This window comes from Triticum aestivum, chromosome 2B (genome assembly GCF_018294505.1).
Source record: "Triticum aestivum cultivar Chinese Spring chromosome 2B, IWGSC CS RefSeq v2.1, whole genome shotgun sequence".
NCBI lineage: Eukaryota > Viridiplantae > Streptophyta > Magnoliopsida > Poales > Poaceae > Triticum > Triticum aestivum.
This window is the reverse complement of record NC_057798.1, coordinates 648,898,906-648,920,073: the sequence shown is the minus strand read 5'-3', so window position 1 is coordinate 648,920,073 and position 21,168 is coordinate 648,898,906. Positions and strand designations below refer to the sequence as shown.

The 21,168-nt window shown below is 47.7% G+C and overlaps 1 protein-coding gene across 1 annotated transcript; it reads left to right on the top strand.

Moving 5' to 3' along the window:
• Positions 1-19,288: 19,288 nt before the first annotated feature.
• LOC123041892 (G-type lectin S-receptor-like serine/threonine-protein kinase At1g34300) lies at positions 19,289-20,559 on the top strand. The gene is made up of 3 exons (XM_044464450.1): positions 19,289-19,304; positions 19,391-19,747; positions 19,970-20,559. Exons 1-3 carry the CDS (start codon positions 19,289-19,291, stop codon positions 20,557-20,559), a joined length of 963 nt encoding a protein of 320 aa, XP_044320385.1.
• Positions 20,560-21,168: the final 609 nt, after the last annotated feature.

Genomic DNA, 21,168 nt, shown 5'->3' with positions numbered 1-21,168 from the left:
CCTAACAACTTTTGGGTTACTGCATACTCATATCTCTACAACCCTAGCGTCACCGAACCTTAAGTGTGTAGACCCTACGGGTTCGGGAGACATGCAGACATGACCGAGACGCCTCTCCGGTCAATAACCAACAACGGGATCTGGATACCCATGTTGGCTCCCACATGCTCCTCGATGATCTCATCAGATGAACCACGATGTCGAGGATTCAATCAATCCCGTATACAATTCCCTTTGTCAATTGGTACGTTACATGCCCGAGATTCGATCGTCGGTATCCCAATACCTCGTTTAATCTCGTTACCGGCAAGTCACTTTACTCGTACCGTAATGCATGATCCCATGACCAGACACTTGGTCACATTGAGCTCATTATGATGATGCATTACCGAGTGGGCCGAGAGATACCTCTCCGTCATACAGAGTGACAAATCCCAGTCTAGATTCGTGCCAACCCAACAGACACTTTCGGAGATACCCGTAGTGCACCTTTATAGTCACCCAGTTACGTTGTGACGTTTGGCACACCCAAAGCACTCCTACGGTATCCGGGAGTTGCACAATCTCATGGTCTAAGGAAATGATACTTGACATTTGGAAAAGCTCTAGCTAAACGAACTACACGATCTTTGAGCTATGCTTAGGATTGGGTCTTGTCCATCACATCATTCTCCCAATGATGTGATCCCGTTATCAATGACATCCAATGCCCATAGTCAGGAAACCATGACTATCTGTTGATCAATGAGCTAGTCAACTAGAGGCTCACTAGGGACACGTTGTGGTCTATGTATTCACACGTGTATTACAATTTCCGGATAACACAATTATAGCATGAATAATAGACTATTATCATGAACAAAGAAATATAATAATAACCATTTTATTATTGCCTCTAGGGCATATTTCCAACAGTCTCTCACTTGCACTAGAGTCAATGATCTAGTTACATTGTGATGAATCGAACACCCATAGTGTTCTGTGTTGATCATGTTTTGCCCTAGGGAGAGGTTTAGTCAACGGATCAGCTACCATTCAGATTCGTGTGTACTTTACAAATATCTATGTCTCCATCTTGAACATTTTCACGAATGGAGTTGAAGCGACACTTGATGTGCCTGGTCTTCTTGTGAAACCTGGACTCCTTGGCAAGTGCAATAGCTCCAGTGTTGTCACAAAACAGTGCGATCGGCCCCGACGCATTGGGTATGACTCCTAGGTCGGTGATGAACTCCTTCACCCAGATTGCTTCATGCGCTGCCTCCGAGACTGCCATGTACTCTGCTTCACATGTAGATCTCGCCACGACGCTTTGCTTGCAACTGCACAAGCTTACTGCCCCACCATTCAGAATATACACGTATCCGGTTTGTGACTTAGAGTCATCCAGATCTGTGTCGAAGCTAGAGTCGACGTAACCCTTTACGACGAGCTCTTCGTCACCTCCATAAACGAGAAACATATCCTTAGTCCTTTTCAGGTACTTTAGGATGTTCTTGACCGTTGTCCAGTGTTCCATGCTGGGATTACTTTGGTACCTTCCTACCAAACTTACGGCAAGGTTTACATCAGGTCTGGTACACAACATGGCATACATAATAGACCCTATAGCTGATGCATAGGGGATGACACTCATCTTTTCTCTATCTTCTGCCGTGGTCGGGCATTGAGCTGAGCTCAATTTCACACCTTGCAACACAGGCAAGAACCCCTTCTTGGACTGATCCATATTAAACTTCTTCAATATCTTATCAAGGTATCTGCTTTGTGAAAGACCTATGAGGCGTCTTGATCTATCCCTATAGATCTTGATGCCTAGTATGTAGGCTGCTTCTCCAAGGTCCTTCATTGAAAAACACTTATTCAAGTGGGCCTTAATGCTGTCCAGAAGTTCTATATCATTTCCCATCAAAAGTATGTCATCTACATATAATGTGAGAAATGCTACAAAGCTCCCACTCACTTTCTTGTAAACGTAGGCTTCTCCTTAAGTCTGCATAAACCCAAACGCTTTGATCATCTCATCAAAGCGAATGTTCCAACTCCGAGATGCTTGCACCAGCCCATAAATGGATCGCTGGAGTTTGCACACCTTGTTAGCATTCTCAGGGTCGACAAAACCTTCCGGCTGCATCATATACAGTTCTTCCTTAAGATGGCCGTTAAGGAATGTCGTTTTGACATCCATTTGCCATATCTCATAATCATAGTATGCGGCAATTGCTAACATGATTCGGACGGACTTTAGCTTCGCTACGGGAGAGAAAGTCTCATCGTAGTCAACCCCTTGAAGTTGTCAATAACCCTTAGCGACAAGTCAAGCTTTATAGATGGTAACATTACCATTCGCGTCCGTCTTCTTCTTAAAGATCCATTTGTTTTCTATCGCTCGCCTATCATCAGGCAAGTCTGTCAAAGTCCATACTTCGTTTTCATACATGGATCCTATCTCGGATTGCATGGCTTCAAGCCATTTGTTGGAATATGGGCCCGCCATCGCTTCTTCATAGTCCGAAGGTTCACCGTTGTCTAACAACATGATTTCCAGGACAGGGTTGCCATACCACTCTGATGTGGAACGTGTCCTCGTGGACCTACGAAGTTCAGTAGTAACTTGATCCGAAGTACCTTGATCATCATCATTAACTTCCTCTTCAGTTGGTGCTGGCACCACAGGAACATCTTCCTGAGCTGCGCTACTCACCGGTTCAAGAGGTAGTACTTCATCAAGTTCCACTTTCCTCCCACTTACTTCTCTCGAGAGAAACTCTTTCTCCAGAAAGGACCCGTTCTTGGCAATAAAGATCTTACCTTCGGATCTGAGGCAGAAGGTATACCCAATGGTTTCCTTAGGGTATCCTATGAAGATGCATTTTTCCAACTTGGGTTCGAGCTTTTCAGGTTGAAGTTTCTTGACATAAGCATCGCATCCCCAAACTTTTAGAAACGATAGCTTAGGTTTCTTCCCAAACCATAATTCATACGGTGTCGTCTCAATAGATTTAGACGGTGCCCTATTTAAAGTGAATGCAGTTGTCTCTAGGGCATATCCCCAAAAAGATAGCGGTAAATCGGTAAGAGACATCATAGATCGTACCATATCCAATAAAGTGTGATTACGACGTTCAGACACGCCATTACGCTGAGGTGTTCCATGCGGCATGAGTTGTGAAACAATTCCACATTTCCTTAAGTGCGTACCAAATTCATGACTTAAATATTCTCCTCCACGATCTAATCGTAAGAACTTTATCTTTCGGTCACGTTGATTCTCTACCTCATTCTGAAACTCCTTGAACTTTTCAAAGGTCTCAGACTTGTGTTTCATCAAGTAGACATACTCATATCTACTCAAGTCGTTAGTGAGAGTGAGAACATAACGATATCCTCCGCGAGCCTCAACGCTCATTGGACCGCATACATCAGTATGTATGATTTCCAATAAGTTGGTTGCTCGCTCCATTGTTCCGGAGAACGGAGTCTTGGTCATTTTTCCCATGAGGCATGGTTTACATGTGTCAAATGATTCATAATCGAGAGACTCTAAAAGTCCATCAGCATGGAGCTTCTTCATGCGCTTGACACCAATATGACCAAGGCGGCAGTGCCACAAGTATGTGGGACTATGGTTATCAACTTTACATCTTTTGGTATTCACACTATGAATATGTGTAACATTACGTTCGAGATTCATTAAGAATAAACCATTGACCAACGGGGCATGACCATAAAACATATCTCTCATATAAATAGAACAACCATTATTCTCGGATTTAAATGAGTAGCCATCTCGCATTAAACGAGATCCAGATACAATGTTCATGCTCAAAGCTGACACTAAATAACAATTATTGAGGTTTAAAACTAATCCCGTAGGTAAATGTAGCCGACGACGATCACATCGACCTTGGAACCATTCCCGATGCGCATCGTCACCTCGTCCTTCGCCAGTCTCCGCTTATTCCGCAACTCCTGCTTTGAGTTACAAATATGAGCAACCACACCGGTATCAAATACCCAGGAGCTACTACGAGTACTGGTAAGGTACACATCAATTACATGTATATCACATATACCTTTGGTGTTGCCGGCCTTCTTGTCCGCTAAGTATTTGGGGCAGTTCCGCTTCCAGTGTCCGCTTCCCTTGCAATAAAAGCACTCAGTCTCAGGCTTGGGTCCATTCTTTGGCTTCTTCCCGGCAACTAGCTTACCGGGCGCGGCAACTCCCTTGCCGTCCTTCTTGAAGTTCTTCTTACCCTTGCCTTTCTTGAACTTAGTGGTTTTATTCACCATCAACACTTGATATTCCTTTTTGATCTCTACCTCCGCTGATTTCAGCATTGAATATACCTCGAGAATGGTTTTTTCCATCCCCTGCATATTGAAGTTCATCACAAAGCTCTTGTAGCTCGGTGGAAGCGACTGAAGGATTCTGTCAATAACCGCGTCATCCGGGAGATTAACTCTCAGCTGAGTCAAGCGGTTGTGCAACCCAGACATTTTGAGTATGTGCTCACTGACAGAACTATTTTCCTCCATCTTACAACTGAAGAACTTGTCGGAGACTTCATATCTCTCGACCCGGGCATGAGCTTGGAAAACCATTTTCAGCTCTTCGAACATCTCATATGCTCCGTGTTGCTCAAAACGCTTTTGAAGCCCTGGTTCTAAGCTGTAAAGCATGCCGCACTGAACGAGGGAGTAATCATCAGCACGAGACTGCCAAGCGTTCATAACGTCTTGGTTCTCTGGGATGGGAGCTTCACCTAGCGGTGCTTCTAAGACATAATCTTTCTTTGCAGCTATGAGGATGATTCTCAGGTTCCGGACCTAGTCCGTATAGTTTCTGCCATCATCTTTCAGCTTGGTTTTCTCTAGGAACGCGTTGAAGTTCAGGGTAACGTGGGCCATTTGATCTACAAGACATATTGTAAAGACTAAGTTCATGATAATTAAGTTCATATAATCAAATTATTTAATGAACTCCCACTCAGATTAGACATCCCTCTAGTCATCTAAGTGATACATGATCCGAGTCGACTAGGACGTGTCCGATCATCATGTGAGACGGACTAGTCATCATCGGTGAACATCTCCATGTTGATCGTATCTTCCATACGACTCATGTTTGACCTTTCGGTCTCTTGTGTTCCGAGGCCATGTCTGTACATGCTAGGCTCGTCAAGTTAACCTAAGTGTTTATGCGTGTGTAAATTTGTCTTACACCCGTTGTATGTGAACGTTAGAATCTATCACACCCGATCATCACGTGGTGCTTCGAAACAACAAACTTTCGCAACGGCGCACAGTTAGGGGGAACACTTTCTTGAAATTATTATGAGGGATCATCTTATTTACTACCGTCATTCTAAGTAAACAAGATGCAAAAACATGATAAACATCACATGCAATCAAATAGTAGTGACATGATATGGCCAATATCATATAGCTCCTTTGATCTCCATCTTCGGGGCTCCATGATCATCTTCATAACCAGCATGAGACCATGGTCTCCATCATCGTGTCTCCATGGGGTTGCTCGCCAACTATTACTTCTACTACTATGGCTAACGGTTTAGCAATAAAGTAAAGTAATTACATGGCGATGAATCAATGACACGCAGGTCATATAATAATTAAGACAACTCCTATGGCTCTTGTCGGTTGTCATACTCATCAACATGCAAGTCGTGATTCCTATTACAAGAACATGATCTCATACATCACATATATATCATTCATCATTCATCACAACTTTTGGCCATATCACATCACAATCACATGCTGCAAAAACAAGTTAGACGTCCTCTAATTGTTGTTGCATGTTTTACGTGGCTGCAATAGGGTTCTAGCAAGAACGTTTTCTTACCTATGTAAAAGCCACAACGTGATTTGCCAACTTCTATTTACCCTTCATAAGGACCCTTTTCATCGAATCCGCTCCAATTAAAGTGGGAGAGATAGACACCCGCTAGCCACCTTATACAACTAGTGCATGTCAGTCGGTGGAACCTGTCTCACGTAAGCGTACGTGTAAGGTTGGTTCAGGCCGCTTCATCCCACGATACCGCTGAAGCAAAATAAGACTAGTAGTGGCAAGAAAGTTGACAACATCTACGCCCACAACAAATTGTGTTCTACTCATGCAAAGAGAACTACACATAGACCTAGCTCTGATACCACTGTTGGGGAACGTTGCAGAAAATAAAAAATTTCTACACTTTCACCAAGATCAATCTATGAGTTCATCTAGCAACGAGAGAGATGAGTGCATCTACATACCCTTGTAGATCGCGAGCGAAAGCGTTCAAGAGAATGGGGTTGAGGGAGTCGTACTCGTTGTGATCCAAATCACCGGAGATCCTAGCGCCGAACGGACGGCACCTCCACGTTCAACACACGTACGGTTGAGGAAGACGTCTCCTCCTTCTTGATCCAGCAAGGGGGAAGGAGAGGTTGATGAAGATCCAGCAGCACGACGGCATGGTGGTGGATGCAGCAGCGATCTCGGCAGGGCTTCGCCAAGCTTCTGCGAGAAGGAGAGGTGTAGCAAGGGGAGAGGGAGGCGCCAAGAGCATGGGTGCGGTTACCCTTCCCCCCTCTTTATATAGGCCCCTAGGGGGGTGCCGGCCCTAGGAGATGCAATCTCCAAGGGGGGGCGGCGGCCAAGGGGGGTGGCTTGCCCCCCAAGCCAAGTGGAGGCGCCCCCACCCCTAGGGTTTCCAACCCTAGGCGCAGGGGGGCCCAGGGGGGGGCGCACCAGCCCACCAGGGGCTGGTTCTCCTCCTACTTCAGCCCATGGGGCCCTCCGAGATAGGTGGCCCCACCCGGTGGACCCCCGGGACCCTTCCGGTGGTCCCGGTACAATACCGGTGACCCCCGAAACTTTCGCGATGGCCGAAACTTGACTTTTTATATATAATTCTTTACCTTCGGACCATTCCGAAACTCCCCGTGACGTCCGAGATCTCATCCGGGACTCCGAACAACTTTCAGGTTACTGCATACTCATATCTCTACAACCCTAGCGTCACCGAACCTTAAGTGTGTAGACCCTACGGGTTCGGGAGACATGCAGACATGACCTAGACGCCTCTCCGGTCAATAACCAACAACGAGATCTGGATACCCATGTTGGCTCCCACATTCTCCTCGATGATCTCATCGGATGAACCACGATGTCGAGGATTCAATCAATCCCGTATACAATTCCCTTTGTCAATCGGTATGTTACATGCCCGAGATTCGATCGTCGGTATCCCAATACCTTGTTTAATCTCGTTACCGGCAAGTCACTTTACTCGTGCCGTAATGCATGATCCCGTGACCAGACACTTGGTCACATTGAGCTCATTATGATGATGCATTACCGAGTGGGCCCAGAGATACCTCTCCGTCATACGGAGTGACAAATCCCAGTCTCGATTCGTGCCAACCCAACAGACACTTTCGGAGATACCCGTAATGCACCTTTATAGTCACCCAGTTACGTTGTGACGTTTGGCACACCCAAAGCACTCCTAAGGTATCTGGGAGTTGCACAATCTCATGGTCTAAGGAAATGATACTTGACATTTGGAAAAGCTCTAGCTAAACGAACTACACGATCTTTGAGCTATGCTTAGGATTGGGTCTTGTCCATCACATCATTCTCCCAATGATGTGATCCCGTTATCAATGACATCCAATGCCCATAGTCAGGAAACCATGACTATCTGTTGATCAACGAGCTAGTCAACTAGAGGCTCACCAGGGACACGTTGTGGTCTATGTATTCACACGTGTATTACGATTTCCGGATAACACAATGATAGCATGAATAATAGACTATTATCATGAACAAATAAGTATAATAATAACCATTTTATTATTGCCTCTAGGGCATATTTCCAACAGCGATGTCTTTTTTACCATTAGGCCTCTCTCAATGCTCCACCTTGTACAGGTGCTAAGCTTTTCAAGTAGGTAAAAAATCTGATGTGGCAAGTTATTTAAGAGGAGAGAGATGAGTGTGGTGACCCAGGAAGAAACAATGTTAAGCGCGTGAATCAAGCCAAAACATTTAAAAAAAGGAAGGCCACCAATACATAAAGAGCTTTAGTTTCTAAATCAATAAATAAAGCAAGCTTAGCAATCATAAGCTAAGCACCTATGCATTGGGGAGTAAAGTGAGTGAATTGCAGAAAACATCGACATTGAAGGCTAGGGTTGCAGAAACCACACTTCTACAGTTTTGTGCCAAAAAACACTAATTTTGAGCCTAATTTCTTGGAAAAAACACTAGTCGATGGCTTAGGCCATTTTGAGCACGATTATGACATGTGGGTCCCGCTGGACAGGGTGACGTGGCAAACTAAAAAGCCAAGGGCATCCCGATACAATTTTGTTTTACAGAATGACCCCTGAAAAAAGCAATCGGGTCCTCGCAACCTTCATCTCCCATGGTGGAGGCCGGCGGCCACTCCCTCCCCGTGCGCGGCCAGCCCACGAGAGACCGACGTGCCTGCCCTTGCTGCCCTTAGCGCTCCCCCCTTCCCACCGGAGCAGCAGCTCTCGCGGCTGGCGGAGTCGCAGCCGCCGTGGGTATCAGAGGGCCAACACCAGCAGCTTTTGATGGCCGACAGCGACAGCTTTTGCGGGCGCGGCGGAGGCCGATGTGGGGCATGACTTGGGGCGGCGGCGACGGAGCTCTCTAGTGCACCTCCCTACCGACCTGCCATATGCAGCAGCGGTGCCGGCCACGAGCAGCAGCGGCGACGGGAGCGAGCAGCGGCGGGGACGGGAGCGAGCAGCAGCGGGGACGGAAGAAAGCAGCAGCAGTCGTTCACTGGAGCGAGCAGCAGCCGCGCCGGCCGCACGTGCGCATGAGCAGCGGTGCCGGCGGCCAGGCGGCCATGTTGTAGGTGAGGTGCCGCTGGCAAGCTAGAGCTCCACCGGCCAGCGGACATGAGTCAACGGTGAGAGGAGGGAGATGGAACATTATCCTCTTCTTTTTTAATGTGAAAAAATGATCTTATCCTCTTAGGCTCTTTTACAGTGTAGTCCCTTCTATTATGTCTATTTGCAATCCGTTATATTGTGTCAAGTCAGCCTGTCCAGCGGGTCCCAGCTGTCATAAACATGATTAAAACGAGCGAAACGGACGACTAGTGTTTTTTGCAAAAAAATTAGCCTCAGAATTAGTGTTTTTTTGGCACAAAACTATAGAAGTGTGGTTTCTGCAACACTAGCATTTAATATCGATGTTTTTTGTAATTCACTCGAGTAAAGTTGCTAAGGTATTAATGTGCTTAGCACCTCATCTAAGCACCCATGTATTGGCAGCAGCTTTAGGATCACACACCTGCACGCACGCACTAACACGCGGCCGAGGAGCGCCTGTAGTTGCCGAGGTCGGCACTCGGCGTGCAGACGCCTATAAGTTTGTGCCGATGCTGTCGGGGTTGCTGCACCGTGATGTTGCTCGGCAGCTCGCCGTCGACGGACCGCCGGAAGGCACCCCGCAGCACCGAGAACGTGCAGGTGCTACACGAGGGCGCATGGAGGCGCGCGTGGCCTGCAGCGACTTTAAGTACGTCGCCTGCGAGAGGTGCTATGGCACAGTTTTCCCACGACGGCACGTCGGCACCCCGCATTCTGTCCTGCAGCACGGCTTCCCCGGCGTCGCTCCTAGCTGGTTCATGCACGAAGCCTGGCTTCCGCCGTTGAGCGTGGTTGGTTCATGCATGAAGTAACCTTATACTAATAAGGCCTTGTACAATGGGAGGTGCTTAGAGAGATGCTTAGAAAAATAAACCGGGTTTTTCTGAAGCATCGGTGCCTATTTCTATAGGAGAGACGCTTAGTTAATCGTCTATCCTGTACAAATAAGCACCGGTGCTTACGAAAAGCCTGATTTATTTTTCTAAGCACCTCCCCTAAGCACCTCCCACCCATTGTACAAGGCTTAAGTAAGCTTGCTTAGGGCATCTACAATGCTAGACTCTTATGCAGGCGCTTACTGTGAAAAAAATAAATAGCAAAAAACAAAAAAAGAGCGAGGCGCTTTATCCAACAACGCAAGGCGCTAATCACAGGCTCTAAAGACGGAGGCCCGGCGTCCGTTTCTTTACTCGCGCGGCAGGAAAATAGCCAAGCGCTCGATGCCTTTGTTTGCATTGACGCGGCATCGGGCGCTGGGAATAGACTGGGAATAGCCGTGGTAACCGCCGATTAACAGGAAAATTAAGCCTGGCGCCTTGGTTCCAAATACTGGTTGTTTGGATAACTGGTATTTGGAACCAGTTTTAGCTAAATCAGTTTTAAAAGTATTTTTAGGAAAACCAGTTTTAAGTTGTTGTTTTATTAAAACTAGTTTATAGAATTCATTGTTTAGACGTCTCTTTTGGGTCATCCTCAACCTTGAGAAAGATTCCAAGCTATTCACATGAGAGGCACCGCGTCCAGCACGTCGACCACGACACGTTCCGCAGCTCTCGACGGGCATATCACGAACATGGAGTTGGGCGTGCTTGATCACGTCATGTCCATCAAATTGCTGGCCGCTGCTGGGCCTGGTGCATGCAACCGCCGGGGAACTCAGGCGCCACGTCATTGAGCTGTGCCGTGGTGGCCGTGAGCGCCGAGGAGTAAGAGGCCATGACAAAGACGCACAACGTGCTGCGTGGGAAGGTGCTGCGCGCGGTCGACGTAACGGAGGTCCCACTGTTCCTCGCGTCTGACCAAGCCGGGACGCCGGTGGCGACAAGCTGGTCTTCGGCGGCGTCACCACCACCATCAACCCCACCGTGCTGTTATCCGTCGGCCTCATCTTCAACTGATCTACGCGACGCAAAAGAGCGTGCCGGGGGGCAGCTGCGCGCGAGGTAGGTGTTGTCGAGGCGGAACGGCGTGGGCACGGGACAGCGCTCGACTGCTTGAGTAGCCGCTCCTTGAGGAGGTCCCAGGCCGTCGCTTGCCCCACCTGCTGCTTCACGGACGGTAAGAATGGTGGGCTCGCCGGCGGCACCAACTTGCTGGGTTTGCGCACCTCGTTGACGGATGACGGTCGAGGGAGCAGCAGCCGGGCCACTCACACCAGCACCTGGAATCGGAATGCGACCTTGTTGTACTGGACGCTGCACGCCGTCGTTTCCAGCAAAGCCATGTACATCTCGTCTTGTCACACATACGACGGCCGCAGCGCCACCGAGCACGCCCACGCTCACAGGAGAAACGCGGCCGTCGTCCTCGCCGAGGAGCAGCAGCCAGGGCACCTGGAACGGGGCTAACCTTGCCCTAGTAGACGTACTTGAACGCTACCCATCGGCGCATGTCTCATGGAAGCTAGAGTCTGTGATTGAAATGAACGATAAACTAAACTAGTTTGTAGAAAAACGTTTGTTGGACCAAAGTTTATGGGAAACAAAGTTTTCCTTATCCTGAGATTTGTTGGACCAACCAAACGTGGTTGGGAAACGTTTGGGGCCGGGGCACCGGCGGAACGATTCGGCCGGTCTTCCTCTTCCTCGCGCTCCTGCTTCTTCTCCCGTCCCACCCCGCTGCTACGGCGAGTTGCGACGACGAGCTGCCCCGGCGAGCGAGCAGCCCCTGCGAGCGAGCGGCGACGGCGAGCGGCCCCGGCGCGGCTGTCGTCTACCCCCCCCTCCCCCGCATCGTCCCCTCCCCTTGTCGTAGCCAAATCTCGCTGGTGAGGTCGTCCTCCACACCACGGCCGGTGATTTCCTCCCACACACGACCACCTCTCATCCGTAGCTCCAGCTATTCTCCCAGCGCGCCGTTTCCAGCACCAGCAATCCCCCAGCTCCGATAGACGAGCTGCATAGCTTCGACGGCGAGGCACACCCCACGACACAGGGGATGCTGGAACCGGCGTCTGATTTTGCTGCAACCGACAAATCCAGAGCTGGAACCAGCATGTAGGTTTGGTGCATCGCCTGGAGTGTTTTCCATGTCGCCGTCGGCGGCCGCCTCATTTTGTTGCAAACGACGAGGCAAAAGCTTCTTCCCGCAAGAGTTTTTGCTACCACGGCAACCGGCGGAAGCAGTGACCAGCAATGCTTTTCCAGCAAATGATTTTTGTCCCGGCAAACCCAGAGCTGGAACCAGCTTTTGTTTTTGCTACAACCTGCAAATCGAGAGCTGGAACCAACAACATTTTTTGTTGGAATCAAAGGAAGCAGGGGCTTCAACGGATGTACGTCAGAGCTGCAATCAGTGCTGAAAAATGCTACATCCGGTAGCCATGAAAACTACAACCAGCTTGAAAAAAGCTTCAACTGGATGTGAGGTAGTTGGGGGTCGGCATCTCGCAGCGACAAGGCTGCAACCGGCTTGGAGGAAAGCTACAACGCGCTTCTAAAAAAGCTTCAAACCGAGAACGGCTAGCTAACAATGGTGAGCGGCGGCGACGGAGCTGCATGGCGCGCGGTGCTGCGACGGGCACGCGGCGAGCTATGATGGCGGACTGCGACAATGCTGGAACCCTCACCCGGCGGTGCTGCAACCAGAGGGAGGGAGACACGCCCGGCCCGATGGAGCTGCATACGGCGAACGCCCTAGGTGAGCTGCGATGGCGAGCAGCCCCGGCGAGCTGCGACGGCGAGCGGCCCCGGTGAGCTGCGACGCGGCGTCCAAGGGCGAGCACGAGGAGGCTGACCCGCGGAGATCCGTTTTTTTCCTGTGTTTACGCGTGCGTGCTGGAGGAAGAAGAAGCCGGGCGGTGATTCGTTTTTTTTACCTGGATCCAACGACCCGCGCGGCTCACATCCAACGGCCCGGGCTAGACCGGCCGAAACTTTCGGCCGGCGCACCGGCGCCTATCAGCGCCCAAGGTAGTTTTAGGCGGTTAGAATCCTAAACGTGAATAGTGGAAACATGTTTGGCATACCTTAGGTTCACATGGCCGGTCTGGAGCCCATTAATTGTTAGCACTATATTATTGTTATATCCAAGATCTAATAGCCGGTCTAGAGTCCATTGCGAGAATTTGAACAACTAAAGATACTGATGATCACCCGCAAAAAAAAAATACAGATGATCAGATGCACAACCGAACACTTCATGGAAGGACACACGGAGTTGCATATGAGCTGCATTATATTATCGGATATTTTTGAAATGGATGCTGCGTTATATTACTCCATCATTAACTACAACGAAAGATGGCACATCCTTTCGCCAGGGACGAAGATGAGATTATCTCCAACTGAAGTGCGAAGACACAGACAAACACAAATATGCACGTACAACCAACAGCCGCCCAACCATAGTTGTCACGTGAATGCAACCATGATATAATACGCAACCTTTCTCAAGATAGAACACCTACCGGGATCAGCTCGACTGGCTAGCGTGCTGGCCCTGCAGCATTAGGTTAGTCGTTCGATTCTCTCCCTTGCGCATTACTTTATTTTCCCTCTATTTCTTTCTTCTACCCATTGACAGGTGGGGTCCGTGTAGGTAGAGAGAGAAAGTGAGCTGACAAGGCGTTATTCTTATGGTTTGACTGGCCAAACTGAACAAAATACGGAGCTATACGGTGTGACAATGACCAAAGTGAGTGTACATGACAAGTGTAGTGTCCGCCAATGCATTTTACTCTTGTCTTTTTGTTTCTCAATGTATATTTAGAATTTGGACCTGAAATTTTTAGGGTTTGTACATTAATGCGATGAACACCCCATAATTATTCTCAGATTTTTTTAACAATAAAATTTAATTTTTTAAATAATACTATTAAGGTATCACCTAAAGGATGTTATCATGTGATATTCTCCACGGGAAACACTTGATATCATGCCTAGCGCTACATTGTCAGCAACCCTCAATTTCATGATAGCAACAACCAGTAACGCTAAGCGTTGTTTGGATAACTCGTATTTAGGATAAGTTTTAGCAAAACCAGCTTTATGAGGATTTTTAGGAAAACCAGTTTTAGGTTGTTGGTTTGTTAAAACTGATTTGTAGAGTACTTTGTTTGGGCTTAAAAACGTTAAATATGGCTACTAGTTTGGTTGGGGCGAGTATTCAATGGATTTTCATGTCACAATGAAATGTCCTTCCTCCGAATCTTCTACGATGCTTTTGATGCACGTACATACAATCTTTTGTTCACAAGCTGCGGTGTTGCTGGTGCGGTCGTTAACCACACAGACAGTCTGGTCAACGAGCCTATGCACATCGTCGCACGATCTGTTCTTAATCATCGGCGCGACGGTAAACGGCGGAAATCAGGAGCCATCGATCGCAAAACCGTTGCATGCCGGTGAGCAGCTCGAGCCGAGAGGCAACATGATGACGTTGTACACGTCCGCTCTGGTGAGCAAGCCGGAGCAGATGTAGTGCGAGCACGATTGACGTAGCCGGAAGAGCCAGCACATAGCACGGCGGGCGGAAGGCCGCGATGAACCCGGCGAGCGCGGAGCCAAAGTCGTAGAGCCGAGCGCCCATGGCCGCGTCGAGCAACACGTTGGAGGCTTTGACGTCGCCGTATATCCCTGCCTCCAAGCGCGTTGTTGCACCGTGCGCCGCTCCGTCGAGGTGTTCGTCCACGGCTTCGGCAGGCAATACTACTCACCTTAGATGAGCTAATCGGCGGCGATGTGGCTAGGATACCAGCAGGAAGTAGCAGGGACAAAGGGGCGGGCGTTGGTGTTATGGCGAGTCGACGACGCAGCCCGGCCGGCTTTTCTAAAACGCGTTTTCACAAAAACGTCTGGGACCCGTTTTTCCAAAAACTCCTATTTTGGGTATTACGAGAATCAAATTTTGCTTATCCACGAATTAGTTATATTAGCCAAACAGAGTTTTAAGTTTGTTAGAGCCTGAAACGGGTTTATATATAACTGATTCTCTACAATGCCAGTCGCTAGTATAGGCGCTTACGAAAAAGAAAATAATGATCATAAAATTAGAAAAATAAGTAAGCGCCTTGCATTCCAACGGCAGGCGCTAATTGCTTTCAATAAATAACGAACCTGGGCGCTTCGCTCGATGCATCATGTTGCGTCGACGCCTAGCAAATCACCAGGATTTCCTAAACTAACCGCTAATTGGTCGGGAATCCGATCCTGGCGCTCGTTCTAAGCGTCCGCGTTGGACATGCCCTAATCGTCGGTGATTAAAGCGCCATTAATTGCATTTGAAAATTTAAGCTCGTGTGAGTAGCAAACAGTCGAATTTTTTTTTGGGGAGCGGGGTTCAAATCTACTCATCAATTGTCGAGGTAATACAAAGAACATCAAAAGTAAAAAATACATCCAAATTTGTAGACCACCAGAAGTAAAATACATCCAAGTCCATACACCATCCAAGCACTAGAACGAGTAGAAGGCGAGTCGCCGTCATCGCCCCTCCCTCATCAGAGCCGGACAAACCTAGATAGTCGAGGAGTCGTCGTGCTAAGACTCTATGGGACCAGCGCACCAAAACAGCAATGACCGTCGATGAAAAGAAGCATAGATTGGAAGAATCCAACCTGTAAACACACGAACACGATCTAACGAAGACCGGATCCATGTGGATCCATCGAAGACAAACGCGGATTGAATCCCACGAGATCCGCTGAAGACAAACATCCACACGACCACCAACGACGCTAGAAGCACCACCAGGACGGGGGCCACGCAGTGAGAATCTTATTTCATCTTGAGAGAACCGTTGTCGTCTCGTCTATTTGAGCAGGACACAAACTCTAACAAAATTAAAAAAAACATTTAAAAATGAAGACCTCTTGCAAAGGCCGAGATCCACCACGCCTCCATGGTCTTAAGACCACAGAAGACGAAATAGACCGGCGTCAGCGTCGGCGATGGGAGGCACCGGAAACCAAAACTTAAGTGCCCTTTGCACACGACAACCTTGTGGGAGCAAGAGCGGAGCATGGAAGCATTGGCTTGCAACTTCTACTCGACAACAAACTTACTGATCGACCGTCTCAAAATCCAAAAAAAAAAAGACCATCTCAAAATCTGAACCTGAAAATAGCACATACTACAGTGATCCGTTGGTTGACTTGGTTCGATCAATTCAAGAGGTGAAGAGGATTAAAGACAGTTTCCGCGCAATTGCGCGTAATAATACCGTGGTTGATAGTACATCAGTACATACAAGAGTGCAAAAACTTAGTTTATGGAAACGTCGTCGTCGGATCAAGAAGTCACGATCTTATTGATGTCACCAAGGAACTACTGCTGCTACAAATGAAACTAGAACATAAAGGCACGCGTTGCCGCGCCCGTGCATTTTATTGGAAGAACAATACAAATATATGAGAAAATATGGACATAACAGAAAGAGAGAGAAAATACATTAGTCCAATACTTCAACATAAATGATTGAGCATTATTGAACCTTTCGCAAGCGAACAAGGCACAAAGGAATGTTTTGGGAGGATGGACTGATCTGATGCGTTCATACACTGAATCAGATCCGCAAGTGATGAAAGGTACTATGTTGATTATGTTTGTGCTTTTCAATAAACAATCAAAGATGACCCACAAACAAACATAATATATAGACACAAGGTAACAGTATAAAAAGGATGAACACATAAACTGTCGTTCACTTAATTTCTTTAGCATATCACATATAATCAGCGGGAAGAAATTGTTTAAAGTAACATTCGAAATAAGCGTCAAGGACGCAACCTCTTTTCTTTTCTTTTGAAAAAAAAAAGAAGAGAGAGACTTCTACCTTGTATATTCAAAACTGACCAACGGTCAGGAATACAAACCACTGAAGTTTTTCTCCTCACTGAACATAAAAGCTTCAACAGAAAAGAACAAATCAAAGGCAATACATAATGTGGTTGGAACAATGAAGCGTGTAATATACAGAGAGATGGATGTGTAGTGAAAAGGCTCAATTATCTCTATTATAGACATGAATATTACATAGAAGGCAACATGGTAAAGAAAAAAGGTAAATAATGAAGTGTATTATAGCTCCTGTAATCTCTCTTTTTGTCCCACAAGTTATAAATAGTTGAGGAGTAGCAAGGGGGAAACCATATATCTTTAGTTGGGAATAGCACCAAACAAAAGGAAGTTATGTAAAGCTGGATTGTATTAAAACACCACTCATCTCATGGAAACAAACATCATATGGAGTCCATCATAATTAGCTTCAGTTCATCAAAGTGATCTAATAAACCTGGTAACTGCAGAAAATTGCCACCTGCGATTACAATAGTATGGTCAAACTTTTTGGTAGGGCACAAAAGATAATTATCACATCAAATTCCTGGCAGTATACTTCGCTTTGGAAGGCCGTGTGGACTATAGCATGTATTGAGCTCTACTTTCTACCACAAGAAGCTTAGACAGTGGAAAACCATTAGGGCAAGTTACTTACCGTGATAAATTATCCATGAGATGTCCATATTTTTTTTTAAAGTTGTACGCTCTCCATGTCAACCTATGGTCTGCTAATATAGAGGAATAAAAGAAGAGATGGAGGATATGAATACAATGAACCTGTCGCTTTGGCTCAAGAAGCAGTAAAGTAGTAGCTTCTTCTTTTTAGACTAATTGATTCTTGGTTTGGTGTTGTATGAGCTTGCTACGTGAAGTTCGTTCTGTAAACTTTTCTTTAAAGATTAAAGGAGCTCCTGTCCATTGTTTAAAAACATTTGTTATAAATTTTAGAAATAACATGTGAATGGACAATATCCTCTGAGTATAGTTTAGAAATTTTGAGTCCCTTGTTGTTTATATATCAACATATCTACGTCAACGAAAAATAAATCTGGATTTCAGTTTTAGTGAGGAAGTGCAAAATATAGCAAACAATCAGCTCAAACAGTAATTATGAATTTATGATGCTGTTTAAAAAAATAGTCATGTTCATGGTTGCACCATTTGGATATTTGCAAATGTCCTACCATTCAACACAAAAGAGATGGATATATCTTTGCGTCATCCTAAGCAAATAAACAGTACCTACAATTTTGTTGACAAAATGCAGTTATATATCAATGTCCTAGCTTGCAACTATAGTTAATTGCAAATGTAACAGTAAGCGGTCTAGATTATGTAGCCTTATATTGTATTGCAGACTTGCAGTAACATCAGTTAAGGGAGCCTTTGGTTCTAGTAGTATATATCCAATCATGAGTTTTATTTCTTTTGCCGCAGATATCCAACAAGATAAAAAAAACAGGATTGATGGAATTTGGAGATATTAAACCAGGAAGAATTGATACGAAGAATGGTTATTAAATCATCTAGCCAAACTAATTAAAAATTTCATCTAGCCAACCATATCTGTAACACACACATCGGACAAAGATGGTCACGGATTCTAGACTACTATAGAGGACAAACACTTGATAAACATATTTCAACAGATCAAGCAAAAATTGGTTCTCCGCAAGGAATAATTTAATAACAAGTAGCAGCTTTGTTTTTTGAAACAGAGCAGCAGCTTGCAATCCATGGAAGGCTGGCACACATCAAATCAACCAAGGATCACGGAACTGGAGCTGCGTTCAATATAGTGCTGCTAGGTTTTGGGCATCAACTCCTTGCCAATGGAAGGGTCAGTCGCTACTTCCAGCCTGAACGGGGCGCCCCATCTACTCCCTTAATCTCCATTCTTACCTCCTCTCCTATCTTGTTCATCCACACCCTTCCAACATACGAGTAGAACCTAAGGGTTAGGTCGCATGCACCCGTCGTCATCCTATCGGTGAAGTCCTGTCTTTTTTGTTGCGTCCCTTCCGTACGGAGCGGCCATCGCCGCCGCCTGCAGAGAGAGAGAGAGAGGTGTGTGTGGAAGGGGAGCAAGCGTTCAGGGGTGTCGAAATGAAAACAACAACAAGGGGCTACAGAAGAAAAGTACCGCACTGGCGCGCATGCTGTCGCGCAGCAAATGCTCGCCCACGGTAGAACGCCGGTGCATCGAGGACGAAGGAAGCCGGCGCATAGAGGAGGAACAAACGGCGGCGGCGGCGAGGAACAAAGAAACTGTTCGTCTGGAGAGGAGGGATAGCGCTGGAACATGTACGACATGGGCCATCCAGCTGGATAGAAGTGGGCCTTCGACGGCCCAAATAAGGAGAGAACTATCAGGTCGTTCTGCGGAGAAGCGGCCCGCGAGACGGTCCGTGCGACACGGGCGACCTGAGACGACCAGAGTTGATCTGCATCGTAGGTTTGAAGATCCGAGGGTTGAGACAGTCAAATCGCCGTGGAGGCTCTTAGCTAGCTGAGTTATACTGTTTAGTAATTGGATCTTACGACGATGATGGCAAAGGGGCCGCCACCACCTTCAGTTCCGTCGTGTCATGTCCATTGCCATCGGTGAGCGCGCAAATCAAAATTTTGGAATCCACAGTTGTTCTGCTATACATTTTGCTCATGCGTGTATGTTCTTGTCGCCGTCGCAGTTGGTATGGTGCTGAGCTTCGGAGCAACCGTCGCCGTAGTCTACGTCGTGTACAGGCACGTCAAGAAGCACGACGTCCCCGCCATCAGCATCATCGCCGCGAGCGTCAAGACGGCGGGGATCACTACTGGTACGTTGCTGCACGCGGTGGTGCCGGACTCCCAGATACGGGACGCCACCGTCGAGGGGTTCCTCAAGGAGATCGCCGGCGACAAGCCCATCCGGTTCACCGCGCGGCAGCTCTGGGGGTTCACCAACAACTACTCACTACTCAGACAGGATCGGCGCCGGGGGCTCGGGAAGTCGGGAGTCGTGTACAGGGGCGTGCTCCCGAACGGACTCCCGGTCGCTGTGAAGCGCCTCCACGCCGGCCGCGACGACGGGAGCTCCGAGGAGCGGTTCATGGCCGAGGTGAGCACCATCGGGAGGACCCACCACGTCAACCTCGCCAGGCTCTTCGGCTTCTGCTTCGACGCCGACGTGCGCGCGCTGGTGTACGAGCACATGGAGCCTGGCGCGCTCGACGCCTACCTCTTCGACTCTGCCGCCGTCGTGGGCTTCCCAACTCTGTACGGCATCGCCGTCGGTGTCGCGAGGGGCCTCCGGTACCTCCACGAGGAGTGCCAACAGAAGATCGTGCACTACGACGTCAAGCCCGGCAACGTGCTCCTCGACGTCGGCCTCGCTCCCAAGGTGGCCGGCTTTGGCCTCGCGCAGCTGATGAACCGGGCGGACACGCACGCGACCGTCTCGGGGATGCGTGGCACACCCGGGTACGCCGCGCCGGAGCTGTGGATGCAGGTGGGCGTCACCGAGAAGTGCGACGTGTACAGCTTCGGCATCCTCCTGTTCGAGATCCTCGGCCGGAGGAGGAACTTCGACGAGGCGGCGCCGGAGAGTCGGCGGTGGTTCCCGAAGCTGGCGTGGGCCAAATACGAGTGCGACGAGCTCGCGGAGGTCGTTGATAGCCGTGGCAGCGCGGAGGAGGAGAAGGGCAGGGAGACGGCGAGGAGTATGTGCGAGGTGGCGTTCTGGTGCGTGCAGCAGCTGCCGAAGGCGAGGCCGACCATGGGCACAGTAGTGAAGATGCTGGAAGGGGAGATGTACATTCCTCCTCGGCCGAACCCGTTTCAGCATCTCATGGCTGTGCCGGAGGTGGCGTGGACGTGAAATGGTCGAGCGAGCACCATTGTTGGGAGTGGTTCAAGACGCGACCACTCCATGGTCGCCGTAGATAATTGAGTACGATTTTAGTTTTCTGTTTGTCTAATTCACATCTAGATGTTTTTTAAGGATGTCACATCTAAGCTTCCATAAATATATAATGCCGTAATAAAAAAATTAGGACAAAAAAAATTAACCACAAACAGAGTGGACATCAGTTTAGATGTGACATAACTATATCATATCTAGATGTGTCTTTAGTTTTTCAATCAAAAGGCAATAGCTTAAGGACCCCACTACAAATCTCATGTCAGATTTTTTTACCATGGGCAAATTAAATTCTTTGAGGATGGCAAGTTTAGTTGGGTGACAAATTCGTCTTAGTTTATCTCTGTCAGAAAATTACTGTGCTTGCAAACTAAATTTGTTATCATCACACCAATGCAAATTGACATGAAAAATGTCAGATTTATCGTGCCTAGAAATTTGACGTCATATTTTCAGTGTTTTCATACAAAGTGTGTGTCTATATATATATACCAATTATGGCATACATGTTAGTACAATGTCAACAAAGTACCTAAGACATCGAGAACACACATAGCCAAATTATTA

What these genes read in the sequence shown, in the direction of transcription:
- LOC123041892 (XM_044464450.1), top strand. An exon ending in ACTCCCGGTCGCTGTGAAGC is followed by an intron (nt 19,748 to 19,969) that starts GCCTCCACGCCG and finishes TGTACGGCATCG; the next exon opens with CCGTCGGTGTCGCGAGGGGC.